This window comes from Oryza sativa, chromosome 1 (genome assembly GCF_034140825.1).
Source record: "Oryza sativa Japonica Group chromosome 1, ASM3414082v1".
Taxonomy (NCBI): Eukaryota; Viridiplantae; Streptophyta; class Magnoliopsida; order Poales; family Poaceae; genus Oryza; species Oryza sativa.
This window is the reverse complement of record NC_089035.1, coordinates 28,445,164-28,461,610: the sequence shown is the minus strand read 5'-3', so window position 1 is coordinate 28,461,610 and position 16,447 is coordinate 28,445,164. Positions and strand designations below refer to the sequence as shown.

Below are 16,447 nucleotides of genomic sequence, written 5' to 3'. Positions count from 1 at the left end.
CTATAATCTACTTCTAATATTCCCTATTTTTAATTCCGAATTTCTATTATTTCCTAATGTATTTCTATATGGACTCTATACTCTACTTCTAATATTCCTTATTTTTAATTCCGAATTTTAGTTATTTTCTAATTGTATTTCTATATGGACTCTAGTCTCCTCTTCTAATATTTCTTATTTTTTTAATTCCGAATTTAAACTATTTCTAAATTATATTTCTATATGGACTCTAGTCTCCTCTTCTAATATTACTTATTTTTTAATTCCGAATTTCAGCTATTTCTAAATTGTATTTCTATATGAACTCTGCCTTTTCTTTTTCTCTAATTAATGTGAGAATTTTTAGGCCATGAGAGCGAACGTGGAGGCTCCTTTTTCTATTCCTTTAATAATATAATAGATAGATATTTAGGATGTAATTTTTTTAGCAAAAATATACCCTTCGATATCGCTAAACTATTGCGCGAGAATAATAGAGCATGATGACGCGGACCATCTTAAGTGGCAACGGCACGAGACCGAGAGCTCACACACAACAACCACACGGAGACCGAACACTGCAGGTCAATTCAAATTGATTAATTATCTGATTAATGATTAATTAATTATTAATTAATTGCTAATAATTAGATAATTAAATTATTACTCCGTATTAATTAATCGCTGTTTTTTTTAAAGGAATCAGCACGAGAGTGTGCTATTTCATTAAAAATAGTACAATCCCTGGGGGTAAAGAAAAGAGAGGAAAATTGTACAAAACTAAAAAGGCCTACACAGTTCGAAAGAAAATCCCGTAGCCTCCTTGCTCCCGTCATGGTCCAAGCCTCTTCTTTTTTTTTGCCATAAGACTAGAGGCCACAGTCTCATTGTTTTCGAAAAACTCGTTGATTTCTTTCCTTTTAGATCTCCCATACTATTAAAAGAATTAGAGTCCGTAGCCTTTCTTGGGCACCTTCTTTGTGTTGGCTAGCATTTCCCACCAATTAATTTGGACGCGCTGGCATGGAGCTCAGTGGCACAGGTCCAGCTGTTGGTAAGCCACCTAGGCGGCATTCAGGCTCCAAATCCTTCTGGAATATCTACAATGGACAAGAAGGTGGCTTGCTAACTCGCTTGCCATGCGACAGAGGGACACGCCCCGCTGTTTTGCCATCCTCTGGCTGCTAGTCGGTCTGAAGTCCACACCTGTTTTGGATCACAAGGCACATGTAGAATTTACATTTTGGTGGGGCCCAAGCTCTCTAAAATAAGGCGTTGAAGTTGGTACTGGTGATTCCCAGGTATTGTGCTTTGTATGCCGACGAAGCCGAGTATTCTCCATGATTTGAAAGCTTACAGGTGATTTGGCCGGGCTCGCTTTGATTGAGAAGAATGTCCTAGGTTGCTTCCGAGAGGGAGACGAGCTAGCTAATCAGGTCCACAGTGGGGAGGGGTTTTGCCGTTAAGGTCTAGTCTAGGTCATCGATTCAAGAGTCGTTCCCAATGCCTTCCCTTAGTGTTTTTCCTCTTTTTTTGATATCGCATTGACTAGTCGCATGGCCTTTGTCCCTCCAACCAGGCAGAGTCCTAGAATTGAATCATGTTCTTAATCGTTGTTTTAGCCACTGTCGCTATTGTTGTTTTGGTGATGTCGCTATGTTGGCCGCGTTGTCGTTGTTTGTCCGCGTGAGACGGCCTCGCACGGTTCAACCATATCGACAGTATATTTTTGTTAGAAAAATTACATATAAGATATTTCTCTGAAAAAAAATGAATGATCAGTGTATTTTTAAATTTTTGCCGTATCCATTCCAGGACTTCAGCGCGCGGAAATAATCATTTCGTGAAAATTTCCTCCCAAAACCGCCGAAAATCATTCAATAGTGTACTAGCAAAACCACGTTTTTTCGATATCATTCTAGCAAAGATTATTTTTTTAATGTCCCACACTAAATTTGACGCATTTTTAAACATGAGTTGCAATTCCGTGTAAATATAGGACGTCCGGCGCCCGGGCCCTAATTGCGCCCCCTGTATTGTTTATTCAAACCGCACTAATGTCTACGAATGCCACGGATTGCCGGTCAACAGTTAAAGTGTTGACGTCGAGACTATCTCGTATGATCCCCCCGGCTTCCTTCTCTTCACACAACACAGGAAATCACCTCCGAGCCGCTGCTGAAAGAAGAGCAGCACGGCCAGCGCCGCCGCCCCGCACGGTATCACGACGTCCCACGCGACGCTGAAGAGCCCGTCACGAGGCCCCGCGTAGACGTCGATGTAGGACGGGATCCACCTCTGCACGTACCCCCGAGCCCTGAGCCCGTCGTACGCGTGAGGCGCCGCGCGGATCGCGGTGCCGCCCACGTAGAACCACGGCGAGATGGCGTTCACCCTGGAGGCCGAGAACGCGTTGGACACGATCTGGGGCAGCAGGAACCCGTCCAGTATCAGGCCGGCGTAGGAGAGGAGGTCGTCCGACAGCGGCGGCGGCGGCGGCGGCGGCACGTGGATGGCGGACTTCATCTGGCCAACGGCTGATGATCGTGCCCGTCACCGATGTGGGGGATCCAGATCAGGATGGCTCCGGCGATGTATAGGGGCAGGCATATCCAGAGCGTGCTCCGCTCGGCTGCCCACCGGTCGTCCCCGCCGCCGCTCGCTCCGGCCGTTGATCTCGCGGACAACGCGAGAAGCAGGAGGCGCAGCTGCAGCACGAACGCCACCATGGTGCTGAGCCTCAGCACGAACTCGTTCAGCTCGAGCCACCGGCGGCCGCCCCTCGCCAGCTCGATGAAGTGCCTGTTTCTGCTGCCGCCGTCGTCCACGAACATGGCCTCGTAGTTGACCACGAGAGGGATCATGTAACCCAGGGCCAGGACGGCGAGCATGGTGATCGACGTGGCCGGGAGCGCGTCGGGGTTCTTCCTGGCGTGGCGCAGCTGCAGGACGAGGAAGACGCAGGACAGCGTCATGGAGGTCACCAGCATGATGCGCTCCGTGTCCACCCTCGAGATCGCCTGGGCCGCCTCTATGGCGGGCTGCGCACCATACGCAGCAAAACCAAGCGTCTCGAAGAAGAGGGTGTCACTCTTCTTCCTCAGGCTGCTGATTGACCCAGTGCCGTCCTCGCCGCCCAGCGCAGGGAGTTGCACGGTCACTAGGATCTGACAGTCCGACGAACTGTTGATCACTCGGCAACCTACCATGCACAGGGTACCTGACTTGGTATCATAAACGCCTTCCGCCGAGACGCGCCACCGATCAGGCACACGCGACACATTCCACGCCCTGGATGAATTCACGCGACGATAGAGGTGGATATCGAATTCGTAGCTGACACTCAGGAGCCTCTGCTTGATCATCTCTGCCACAGCGTGGCGAGAGAACGCGTCGTCGGCCGTCAGCGTGCCACCGTCAACCATGGCGGAACCGAGCGTGACCGGCGAGGCGTACCCGTATCCGCCGTGTGTCGTGATGTACAAACTGAACGCGAAGTCCCGGTAGGAGTAGTTCCCCGGAAACCTGCCGTTCCTCTCCTTGCTCAGCTCTGGGTTGGAGTGGTAGTAGTTCTTGGCGTCCTCCACTCTGGTGTAATGGTACTTGATGTCGGAGAGATCGCCCCTGAAGCCAGTTCTTGACACCGATATCGCGCCGGACATTTTGTTCGTGTCGCCGTCGTCGTCGCTCCTCGTGTTCCGGATCATCCCGGCTACGAAGCTCCGTTGCTGGATCGACCACACGGCCGGGAACCAGAAGTGGATCCGGATGCCGCAGTCGCTCTCGCGCACCGTCGAGCGCACGGTGCGGCACGCCCTGAGGCAGAGCCGTCCCTGGGACGGTTTCCAGAACCCGTCGGCGACGAGCGCCTCGTCCCCGTCGGCCTGGAAGCCACGCCTCCACGGCGCTTCGTGGATGCCTAGAAGAATGGCGTCCGATGAGGCGTCGTCGAAGTCGAACACCATGTACGCGCGCACGGCGCCGTTCTCGCCGCAGTAAATCTCGCTGATGTGCATGCTGCGAAGGCGTTGGCGCAGAGGGAAGCCGCTCGGCGCGCGTCCCTCCGCGTACTCCATGGTGTAGGAGCCTCGGAGCAGCGCCCCGAGACGGTCGCACGTGAAGTTTCCGTCGAACACCTTGCTCTCGGACCGCACGGCGCCGGGCGGCGTCGGGCAGGAGGCGGCCTCACCGTACTTGTAGTCACCCTCGGCGTACGCAACGAGGGTGACGGCGCCGAAGTCCGGGCCCTCGAGGCGGCCGGTGACGAAGGGCCGCGTGAGGGTGGCGGGGCGCGGCAGCCGGAGGCGGAGGGCGACGTCCGGGATGATGACGACACCCAAGCCGTCGTCTCTTGCGCGGGAGCCTGACCCGACCATGCAGAGCGCCGCCGAGGCAGAGTCGTTGGAGTAGTAACCTTCGAGGTCGAACGACACGGAGTGGGCGCTAACGTTGGTGCGCCACGAGCGCCCGCCGAAGAAGCGGTAGCCGGAGAGGGTGACCGTGGCGACGAGGTGGGTGATGGCGGGGTCGGTGGTGCGGGCCGCGCGGCGAGTGAAGAAGGAGAAGGAACGTGGGAGGCGGTGGTCGTCGGAGGCGAAGAGGAGCTTGTCGCCGCCGGAGAAGTAACCGTCGGAGGGCAAGGGAAGATTGAGCCGGTCCGCGATGGACTGGTGTTCTCCGGCGGTGACGACGAGGTCGGCGGCCTCGGCGGGGAAGCTGCAGAGAGAGGAGTACGACGTGGCCATGGCTGCAGGAAGGAGGAGCAGGAGGAGGAGGGAGAGGCAGGCGTAAGCGTCGTCGGGGCACCACGGCCGCGCCATTTTCGAACAGCTAGCCGGGAATGGATGCGTGATGCGTCCTCGATCGATGTCTTAGCTGCTTGGAGGAAGTTGAGTATCGGTTGGTTTTTCGTCTACGCATGCATCTGGAATCATATTGCAGAGAGAGTATGTGAGTTTCAGACAGAGACTGGCACGTTGGCGACAGGATGAACTAGCAGGGAAAAAAAAACAGAGAAGATAGTAGAGGGAAGGGACTGGGAGACCAGGAGGGTGTGTGCATGCAGTAGCTTATGCTAGTCTTGTTTACTTGTCAAAGTAAACGTCAACTGTCCTCCATGCACTCCATTAACTCTTGTGGAAATTTGTCAATTCCATCGCACGGATAATGCTCCATTTGCAAAAGGGCGATCCATGACGCGAGGTGGCAAACTGGCAATATCCCGTGGTCAGTACGGTTTGGAAGTAAGCACTCATGGTGGCACTATTACTACGCTGCGCCAAACCTCCATTATTATACGGAGAGTAATGCTCCAATGTATTCTACCTGCAGTATTCTACTGCAAGTAGAATTAATCTCGACCGTTTATTTTAAAGTGTAGATTAGTAATCTCTTAATACAGCTTAGGGGTAATTTTGACATGGGATTAATTTTTTTTCTCATCTTTTCGCCTTAGGTCCGACAAAACGCATATCGCCTGCGCCCCCGACGCAGGCACCGCTTCAGTCATCGCAGGCGGCGACGCGGCGAAAATCGCCGTCGGCTCCGGATTCGGATCGCCGGCGGACCTCCTCCTCTGGCCCCCACCTCCGCCGCCGCTCCGCCCGCCCGTCTACTCCACCGGCGGCTTGCCGACCCAAACCCCCCCCCCCCCACCAGTCATCGCAGGTGGCGGTGCGGCAGGTCCGACGCAAAAGCTCCCGACTCGCAGGCACCGCATCTGATTGTTCTTGTAATTCTCTGATTTAGCCTTAACCTTGTGCTATTGTGCTGTGTGTATGCATGGTTAAATTCTTCTCGATAAGCCTGAAGTATGTAGTGTTCCTTTTGGATATTATGGTTGATGTATAAACGGCATATGCTTATATTTGGTGCTTGTACCGTAGGTGAGGTCTATCATAATATGCAGCTATTGCTTTAACTGAGAGCGCACATGCTAGTAAACTAGTACTATTTCAGATGCAAATACTAGTGCTATAAGAAAATTTTTTGCTAGTTTTTCAGTTGTTACTTAATTATAAACACATGTACTTTAAATCCTGACCACTTTATGAATCAGCATATTTGATGCAAACCATTTTCATTATCGGCTACTTATCAATGTCCATTGGCAACAAAATGCAGTAGGACAATATGACACCTCAATGCTGAAAAGTCTACCTGAGATTCATAAGCTTAAGGAAATGAAGATTCTGTCGCACTACATGGTTGTCTGGAAGCCTTTCTAAAAAAAGAGGAACAGTTGGGCCCAGAAGACATGTGGTGAGTGCCCCTTAGGAACAGCTGTTATGCTCTTAGCTTCACTGCTTATTGAATAGCCTTCTTTGCAATCTTCATTTCTTTTGTTAACCAAAATAGGTTGATGTGCATATGTATGATGTGGAAATATTACCTCAATACGTGGCTTGCTTTGGATTCTGAATTGGAAGTTACTGTTGTATTGTTGTTGCATAACTGATAACCACTTTTTTCTCTGCTTTGCATTCAGGTACTGCCCATGCTGCAAAAAGCATCAACAAGCGATGAAGAAATTAGATCTGTGGAGGCTACCGGAAGTTCTGGTCATTCATCTCAAAAGGTTCTCGTACACCCAATTCACAAGAAATAAGCTTGAGACTATCTTTTTCAATGTCTTGATAACGAGCAAGGCTGGTTGGTTTCTGCAGCATGAAGAAGGGAAGGGATGGTACAAGTTTGATGATGAGTGCGTGAGACCTATAACTGAAGACAGTATAAAGACACCTGCTGCTTATGTGCTGTTCTACACACGAGAATGATCAAGATACAGCTGCAATACATCAAATATTTTTTCGGGATGTTTTGCCAAGTCTAGATCTTCCTACATATTCAACAAATGGGGCACTTGAATCTCTCAAGTCACTAACCTATACAACAGCATGTACAGATTCAATTGCCGACAGGACAACAAAAGACCTAGCTAATGAACTATTCTTTTCCAGATTCTTTTTGTACATGGCTTGGGGGTCCTACAATGTAATAGCCTGCTAGTGATTAGCCTTGGTTCTACAAAATTCTTTTTGTCAACGAATTGTTGAGAATAATTTTAAAACGATGTAACCTCTCCTTTTAAATTAACTCGTATGATCGATCTGTTCCTGTCGCGAGTGCGACGCCATAGCTACTCCTGTGTTGCTCCATCCATGAATGGCTATTTGCCAATTCCTGAGAGTCAGATGACACTGACATGATGATCATTGAAGGTCTGAAATCCCCATTCTGTAGCTTTGCTTTATGGACCAGGGAAATATATCCATGATGATTTCTGATTCCGTCCTATCTCCAGAACTCTGCTGTTTGACAAATAACAGAAGATTATTGCTGCCCTCAGTTCTGTTTAGCCTGATTGCCTTGGACAAATATTCTGACATATCTCAAGAACATCTTTTCTGCCTTGACATATCACAGAACCAGACCAGGTTGGATGGGCATCAGAGCTTTATGTGCAACAGTATGTTGATTGCAATTGTCATAAATAAGAACAACAAAAAAAAAGTCTAACTGCTCATTAAAAACATCCCATACCAGAGTTTGATTAAAATCATCTAAATGTCTAACTACTCATCTGTCATCTTATATCATTGACAAGAGTGAACTATCAGACTGCCACTATCGCTTCCTTCTAAACCCATCAATTCGTTCCTGTGTAAAACCTTTGTCCAGCCGATCCCCATTCCAGTGCTCCATCCACTTGAGCATAAATAAGCCAGAAGACAGATGACGACAGAGGGAGTGGAGAAGGCGGCGAGGGCGGGGGAGACGGACGGCGAAGGAGGGGCGCTGAGAAGGCGACGCGGCCGGGGGAGACGGACGGTGACGGAGGCGGCGAGGGCGGGGGAGGCGGACGGCGACGAAGGGGGGTGGAGAAGGCGACACGGGCAGGGAAGACGGACGGTGACGGAGGAGGCGGAGAAGGCGGTGAGGCCGGGGGAGGCGACAGCGCTGGAGAGGAAGGAGATGCCGATGGTGCTGGAGGCGACGAGGGAGATGGACGGCGACGGAGTCGGGGATGGAGGGAGGGGAACTGGCGACGGAGAGGGATGATGGGGAATGACGTCGTCGATTAGGATAGGACAGAGAGAGGGTGAAGAGTTCGATAAAAGACAAATTACGATAATATCCATACTCGAATTTTGACCTCTAGACAAATATACCCCTCCATATTTCTACTCCTATAAAATCTGGTGGGAGTAGAACTAGATCTCAACCCTACGATTAAATACGATCAACGGTTCGGATTAATTTCTACTACAAGTAGAAAGCACCGGAGTGGGATACTTATACGAAATTAGGTCCGTTTGGCACAACTTTAGCTTCAACTTCATCTCTTTTAGAACTGAAACCCAACCAAACAGTTTTAGCTCTATCCAAAAGAGAAATGAAGATGGCAAGTGTGCTCTCGTAAAATAAACTAGAGATTTATAGTTAAATTTAGAAGTTAGAACCCTACCAAATGGACCACTCCATATGTTCACATATCTAATAATACTACAATGTTTTTAGTCCAATACTAGCTTACTATAATTTAGTACTAATGGGGTATATACGTTAAAATGTTGATTGTTAAGTGGATCAACGAAATAAAATAAAAAATTAAGTAGATCGAGTAAAGCAAAAGGTAGATTAAATAGAGATTTTAAAGACTGCATGAAATAAAAATAGACTAAAAGCAATAAATTCTTTTTAAAAAAGAAAATTCTAAGACAAGAGGTAGGGATGTGTCCTCCATTGATATCTACTTGAGGACGTTGAGTATCGGTTATTTTTAGTAAGAGCATCATCAAACATCAAACTTTTGTCACCAAAATTTTAGTTATAGGAATCCTACACAAAATTAGGTTGTGCCAGACTCCACAGTTCTTCTGAAACTAAATACTCCATCTGTCTTAAAATAGCCCAATACTAAATTTAACATATCATGGTACTATGAATTTGAACATGAGTACTGCAATGTATCTAATCCAGTACTAGCTTACTATATTTTAGTGTTGTGAGAGTATATACTTAAAATAATGGACAACAATGTAGGTCAAAAGAAAAAAAGTTAACAAAAAAGCCGATCGAGTAAAGCAAAAGGCAGACTAAATTGGAACTTTAAGTACCGCAAAAAATAAAAATAGACGGAAAGCACATGAAATTCTGAAGAAGAAGAAGAAGAAATGAAAATATTAAAAACAACAAACACCTCTCGCCTCTAACCTCCATCCCATTCATGCTGCCAATCAGGTGTACTAGTGTTGCCTCCATTTAAGGGATGAAGGCAACAACGATAGGTCTTGGGATGATGACTGTGTTTCGTCAGTCATCCAACACTCCATACTTCTGACTAACTATTATCATGGAACATGTCGGAACTTCGCGAACAATACCCACAACATGGTAAGGGCTCCCTCCTTCATGGGGGAACCTAAGCTTGAATTAGGGATGGCAATGAGGCCCCGACACCCGTTCCCCAACAGGGAATTCCTCCATTAGGGTCTACTAACGGGGTGAAGTCATCCCCCACGGGGGTAAAAACGGCCAAAAACATCCCCCATCGAGTGGGCCGGGGATGGGGCCGTTCTACATGTCCCTGGCCCTGAAACCCCATGGGGGCCGAGCAAATAGATGTATTCTTCTTAGCATATCACATATAAGCAAGAAATAGCCCACTTAGAGGACCAATTCGCAGCTTGGTATATAAGCATCCTGAAAACCCTAGGGCAAGTGGTCAACCTCTCTAGTCCCCCTCCCCTCTTAGTCTCTCACGGTCGCTCTCTCTCTCTCTCTCTCTCTCTCTCTCCCTCTCTCAGATCTACGGTCGTCGGGGCACCACCAGCCAACGTCGCTACCGCTCACAGCGGGTACACCCGCCGCCGCCACCTAGACGTCACTGATTGTCGTTGGTGCGCCCACCGCCGCAGGCTCGAGGCCTCGACCTCCCTCGACCCCACGCGCTCCTGTCCTCCTCGACGCACCGCCCCATCCACGCCCAGTTCGCCATTGTCGGCATCTCCAGCGGGCCCAGCTCCACGCCGCCCTCGCATCCCCCAAGTACAACCTCAAGCCCCCAACCGGCCTCACTTCAGCTCCACTGTTGACACCTTCCGGCGAAAGCCTCCTCCTGCAATCATGCTATTTGTTTGAGTGTTTGATGATCCACTCTTGTAAGTTTGGCTTAAGTTCTTGTTGTCATGAACCATTATTGTTCTTGTTTGTTGAGTGTTGTTTTCATCTTTCATCCACTTGTGTTCGATGCTACCATACTACTCTTAGTTTCTAAGATTTCAATGTCGGGTGTGGGGACCCAGTGTGTGGTCCGTACCCGCATGGGGACGGGGATGGGGACGGGGACGGGGAGAAATCATCCCCCGTCTACGGGGATGGGGATGGAGACAGGAGCTTTTTGTCAGTTTGGGGGCGGGGACAGGATGGCAATACCCGTGGGTACAACCCCGTTGCCATCCCTAGCTTAAATACATGATGGCATAGAGGAGAGGAAGAGAGATGATGGAAAAAATGAGAGTCCATGGGCTCTAACCCCCTTGGAGTGCCCCTTTTATTCATATATACACGGAAATTGCATTGTTTCCCTTGGACTTTACCTAGGGGTACCCATAGGCTCAAGGTATTTTAGTCATTTGCTCATGTGCATGTAGGGAACCATATAAAGCATGTTTCATATAACTAATCTACAACTTAGGAGTAAATAATCCATCAATAGAACCATAGTTGGTGAAATACTCAAGGAGGGGAGGGAGCAGACAATGTGGCATGGTGATAGGACAAGGCACAGTCAGCCATTCAGGAGGGTGTTGATGTTGGGCCTTCAAACTCTAGACTGAGGTGGACAATAATGATTTGTGGATTGGGGGTGAATATCACTAGTTTATAGGTTAGATATGATCTAATGCATGTCATTTGAAGAGTGAATCATTGATGGCTTTGCAAGGTGAAATGGCACATCTAAGCCATCTAGCTTTCTACAAATTGTGTAGGGATGCATGAGTCCTATGCCACAACAATCAACGAGGCCTACCGATCAAGTGAAGCCAATGTCGTCTGCAATTGCTAAATGAGTTTTCTAGCCAACGCAAGCAACACTGTTAACCTGAACTATAGAGTGAAAGAGAATTGTTAGGAATAAGTCTTTCATGTTGCACTTATTAAATAATAGAACTACCAGCTCATGATAGGCATAAGTTAACAAGATCAAGCTAGCCTACTTGCATTACCCAACAATCTGGGTAACATCACTAATTCTTACATGGATGGTGAAATAAAAGCCACATGTGCAACATATGTCTTGAAAATAGCAAAACAAATATATGTTCATGCAATCTACCAATAGAAATATGGACTATAGGTCCATATCTATTGCAGGCCTTATGACCTTCACTTTGAGTTTTGAGGATAGAATCAATAATTCTACATCCATGCCAAGAAAACCAAAATTGACAATATCATCAGTTATTTTTATTCTTAGAGCTTCAATGTGGTGTCTATCATGAATTCATGACAATCAACACCTATACCAATGAATTCCATCATAAGTTCCTCAAATAATTTCTTCAATGAACCCTTAAACTTTGTTGAGCAGCCTTTGTTGCCTTTGTCAATAGCCTTCACCCCTCCTATAATGCTTCCAACTTGGGCACCATCCATATAGGCATTGCATCCTATGAGGATACTATGCCCATATTTGTGAAAATGACCAATAATGAAGTCGTCAAAATGCTGCGGAAGTTGCAATCGGATTATGTTTGCAAGTACCAAGTTTATATAAATAATTGCTCATTGCAAAAGAAAATAAATCACAATAGGTTTGCCACCCACTTTTGTCATCACAAAAGATGATAGTAAAAATATGGTTATGTCAAAAAAAATCAATGATAAATATACCCACGGATATTAGAACATACTAGATAAAAGAAAATTATAGATTTTTCATACCTTTGGTGGATTGCGAAGAGAATACAACATTGTTTTGCAGGACAACAGAAAAGTCTCCTGATTATAAGCTATAGACTTCTTCTCTGCCCGAGGTGTATTAGCATAACTTTCGAAACCAGGTTCATTAAAATAAGGTTTTGCATTTAATACCAAGGCTTGAATGGAGACTAGGACTTGTAGCGTTGAATTGGATGGGTTCCACTTCTCACATCCATCACCAGGCCATGTGTTTAACAAACTGAGACAGACTTTCCCACAGGCATAGAGATTTGGATTAAGCCGCATACCTCCAGAGTGATAGATCACTAGCTGAAAGAATGGTCAAATATATGTCTCACATCTTGAAATTAATGCTTAGAACAAAAGAGGGAATATCAAGACAATATGTATGCATATGACATAACAAACCCTTACCAGAGGGTTTCTAGGATATTGGGGAGGGAAATAAACATCAAAAAAGAATAGCCCGTCATGGTAAGGAGTGCCTGATGGTCCAATAATGACTGCTCTAAGCAGCTCCAACCTATCCTCATAAACTCTTACAAATATATTATCTGTATAATTTGGAGGGAGTTTCAATTAGGACATGAAACCATAGCATCTAGTGTGCATGCACAAACGAAGAAACTAAAGAACAATAATATGAAAAAAAGAAGATAATTTATCAGTTGTGTATCCATAGAAAACTAAAGCATAAAAGAGACATTCGCTACCAACCTGGCAAATCTTTCTCTAGGACTTTCCATTCATGTTGAATCCGCTTCACCCAGTCCTTCCCAGGCTGCAAATAAATGAGAATACATATTAAAATTAAGGATATGAATGTACATGTAAAGCATACCAGAAAGCACAAATATCTACCTCATTAACTACTTGAACCTTCCTTTCTCTTGGGTTCGAATAGAAGTGATCAGAGTGATCACCTACAATATCAAATTGCTTAAATTCCACGTATTTTTCATCAATTTTAGGGTCCACATGCTTCATCTGTTTATGCTGGTGCGGCTTCTCAGCAGAAGTTTGTCCCTCTACAACAATACCTCCCTCACCAAGTGCAACCAAGTAATAATATGTATTTATGTTTAAGTTGATATCGCTTCCCTCCAGCTTGAGGTAATCGGCAAGTGACATAGCTTTAGGGAAAGCTCCTACTCCATCCGATGGATCAACATTCTTCAATGCAATAGAACTTGGGCCAGCAACATCCTTAGTGGAACCACTCTAAAATTACCAGATGCAAAAACAGATATTAATCGTTTGTATGGTGTAATAAACAATGGGTGGCTCCAAAATTGAAGTGCTCAACATAATTCACCCATGTGGTTCATTGGTGAAATAAAAAATGTCTTAACTATTCTAATTATATGTTTTTTTCCATCAATGATCTTACATCCATCGGAATCATCAACACCAAGTTCAATTAGCAAATGGGAAACAACCTTTTGATTCAATATGTAGCATTAAAATTGTGCACAACATAAAAACACACAGAAAAAAGTGTAACACACATAATGTATATTCAAGCATAACTAACCCTACATAACATTTTATAAGGCTAGATAGGACACAACAATAAAGTTACAAAACATTGCACTAACTAAACATAAAATGTTTAGTTAAAATACAATAACATTTATTTTCTAAGAAATACAATAACTTTTAGGGTAAGTGTATAATAAGGTAAAGCCATAAAAAGAGGAATCACATTACATGTACTATTTAAATTCTAATTAAAATTGTACCCAAAAAAAAATGTTTGGAAGAACTATTTCCATAGATGTTGGGAGAAAATCACTAAGAACACTCAAGAGAACAAGGAAAATGTAAAAGGTAAATAGCATCACACTTCCAAAATTACACATCCAAATATTAAATTGTGTGAAGGCCATTTATATATGTTTATGTCGGGATTTATGGTTGGTTAAAAGTTAAGTCACTCCCTGTAAAATGTTATAGCATCGGGCTACATTTTTTGTTTCTATTTACTAGATATGCAAATGTTTATCAAAGGTTTTGTTGCATGTTTACATTCTAATGTAAAATCAAACCAAACACAACCACCAAAAAAGGGGAATGCTAGGGGATGGGATACCGTCCCCCAACGGGATAGCTCCTCCTCCACAACGCGATTCTTATCCATACACGCACCAAGCCTGCTCACCCGCCGCCGTCGCGGTCCCCCGCCGCTCCGCGCCCGTCCGCCGCCACTGCTGCGCCCATCCCCCACTGCCGCCGTTGTTGTCCCTCGCTATCGCCGCCGTCGCTGAGCCCGTCCCCTGCCGCCGCCGTCCTCGTCTACAAGGGACGGCTGTAGGGGGCCGACCGTGCGTGTCGGGGTGCTCCTCCCCCAACGGGCCCAGCTATATCTAGTAGGAATCACCTGATACCTTGTAGGTATCATATGATACCTCGCAAGTATCACGCGATACATGGTAGAAATCGTCTTATACCTGACAAGTATCACATGATACCTCGCGAGTATCACGCGATACGTGGTAGAAATCATCTAATACATGACAGGTATCGCATGATACCTCGTGAGTATCACGTGATACGTGGTTGAAATTGTCTGGTACCTGATAGGTTTCACATGATACCTCGCGAGTATCACGCGATACGTGGTAGAAATCGCATGATACCTGATAAGTATCACATGATATTTGCAAGTATCACCTAAAACATGAATAGAATCGTCTAATACCTGATAGGTATTACACCTGATACCTACTCGGGATCATCCTGTTGTGTAGAATCGTCTGATACTTGATAGGTATCACACCTGATACCTACTCGGGATCATCCCGTTTGAAAACGGGATTCCGTTATATAGCAGCCCCCAAAAAAAATGTTGATCACCACAAAAGCTAATAGTACGGTTATAAGGGGAAAAAACTAGCTCCAAGCTATAATTAGAACTCCCATGCATACATGATTTAGATATGCGAACATGAATATATGATTGGAAGACAAACATAATAATTGCAACCCATAGTTACAACCCAACTTCTCAACAAACCACATGCATGTCTTAGGTTTTCTTTGTTGAGTGAGACATCCCTAAGCCTTACAACATGGACAAAGTACTTTCTAATACACTTGATAGTATGGTACTATGATCTAAATCTAACCATTTATTTCCACTTGTACTTATGACATTTTTTAAACAAAGGATATTTGTGACATTGTTTGGGGCTTTTGGTAGGATAGTTTTCAACATGCATCTATTTTAACGTGACATATGACATGTTAATTCACCCCCAATCTCCACACATTTCAATTACAATTTTACCATGTTGGAAATCCTCTTACCCATACTACCATGTGTAATATAATATATTGTGATTAATTCGATCAAAAGTAACATATGATCCTAAGGTGCGCTGGAAAAAAATTCTAAAACAAAAGGGGATCTTCAGCATCACCTGGCTCCATTTTCGTTTTTGGCGAGCAGAACTCCATCCAGCAGTCGCCGATGCCGGCAACACCTCGACAGCATCAAGATCCCCCAATGATAAGCTTCCTTTGGTGGGGGAATTCCTGCATCCAAAACCAAATCCGAAACAAATAACGCATTAGAATTTGCCCCAAACGCAAATGCACCAAAAGACCGAAAGACAACAAAAAACAACACGATATGCGGCCCGAGGAAGCCGGCGTACTCACTTGGAAGAACCCTCCGCCGTGGAAGAGGGTACAGGCGAGGGGGATGGCATGGTTTCGTGGCGTCTGGGTGTAATTCTATGGGCAAAGGGGGATATTTCACAACAAAATGGAGAACACGAAGGGGAAAATAGGTCAGACGAGCCTTAAATTCTGACGTTACTTCTTTTCAAAAACAACCCAAGCCTTTTGGTATAGACAGATGAACTCATGGCTGACATAAGAATGGCTTATGGGGACCGGGCTGATGCATGCCATGTGTGGTACGCGTGGCAGTGGGAGTTGTGCAGGTTAGGTTCGGCGACACGTGGTTCACATGTTTTGTTTCGTATTTTACCCTTTTGCTTTTGTGATTTTTTATAGTGCCATGCTTTGACTTAGAAAGTTCAATATTAGCAATTTAGTTTCAATACTTAGCACTAATTAACATCCACCCTGTTTGGCATATTGTTTCAATGGACCAAGTCTAAATACCCCCTAACTTTAATTGACTGTCTGTATGTTAGTCTGGCCCCTCCAACTCTTGTTTGATCCAAATTTCGCTCTGAGCGGTTTTGTTAAGTCGTTTTCCCTGCGTGGCAAGCTGACTCAATGTTTTTTCATGTCATATTACCCTATAGACCACTAGGCAAATAAGAAAACAAAAGACGAGCATATATGACTTTAAAAAAGAATGACCAATGAGTTTAGATAAAGCAACATCCTAGCAATCTTTGCTCCTGACATATTTTTCTTATTTTGATTTAGGTACAAGCAGCTTGCCAGTGTGGTAAAATCATTGAGTCAACATGGCAAAACCATTAAGTCAACACACCATGTAAGCAAAACCAACCAACAAAACCTTTCAAGGGGTTAATTA

At 45.5% G+C, this 16,447-nt stretch overlaps 1 protein-coding gene and 1 pseudogene across 1 annotated transcript; both read right to left on the bottom strand.

Annotated features, from left to right (window-relative positions):
• Positions 1 to 1,865: 1,865 nt before the first annotated feature.
• LOC4325268 (uncharacterized) lies at positions 1,866 to 5,373 on the bottom strand (annotated as a pseudogene).
• A 5,723-nt stretch (positions 5,374 to 11,096) lies between these two features.
• LOC107276513 (putative ubiquitin-conjugating enzyme E2 38) lies at positions 11,097 to 15,745 on the bottom strand. Its single transcript, XM_015758091.3, has 7 exons — positions 15,592 to 15,745; positions 15,351 to 15,465; positions 12,790 to 13,149; positions 12,646 to 12,709; positions 12,343 to 12,482; positions 11,929 to 12,237; positions 11,097 to 11,712 (listed from the first exon to the last, which is right to left on the bottom strand). Exons 1-7 carry the CDS (start codon positions 15,639 to 15,641, stop codon positions 11,458 to 11,460), a joined length of 1,293 nt encoding a protein of 430 aa, XP_015613577.1. The 5' UTR covers positions 15,642 to 15,745; the 3' UTR covers positions 11,097 to 11,457.
• Between the last annotated feature and the right edge of the window lie 702 nt (positions 15,746 to 16,447).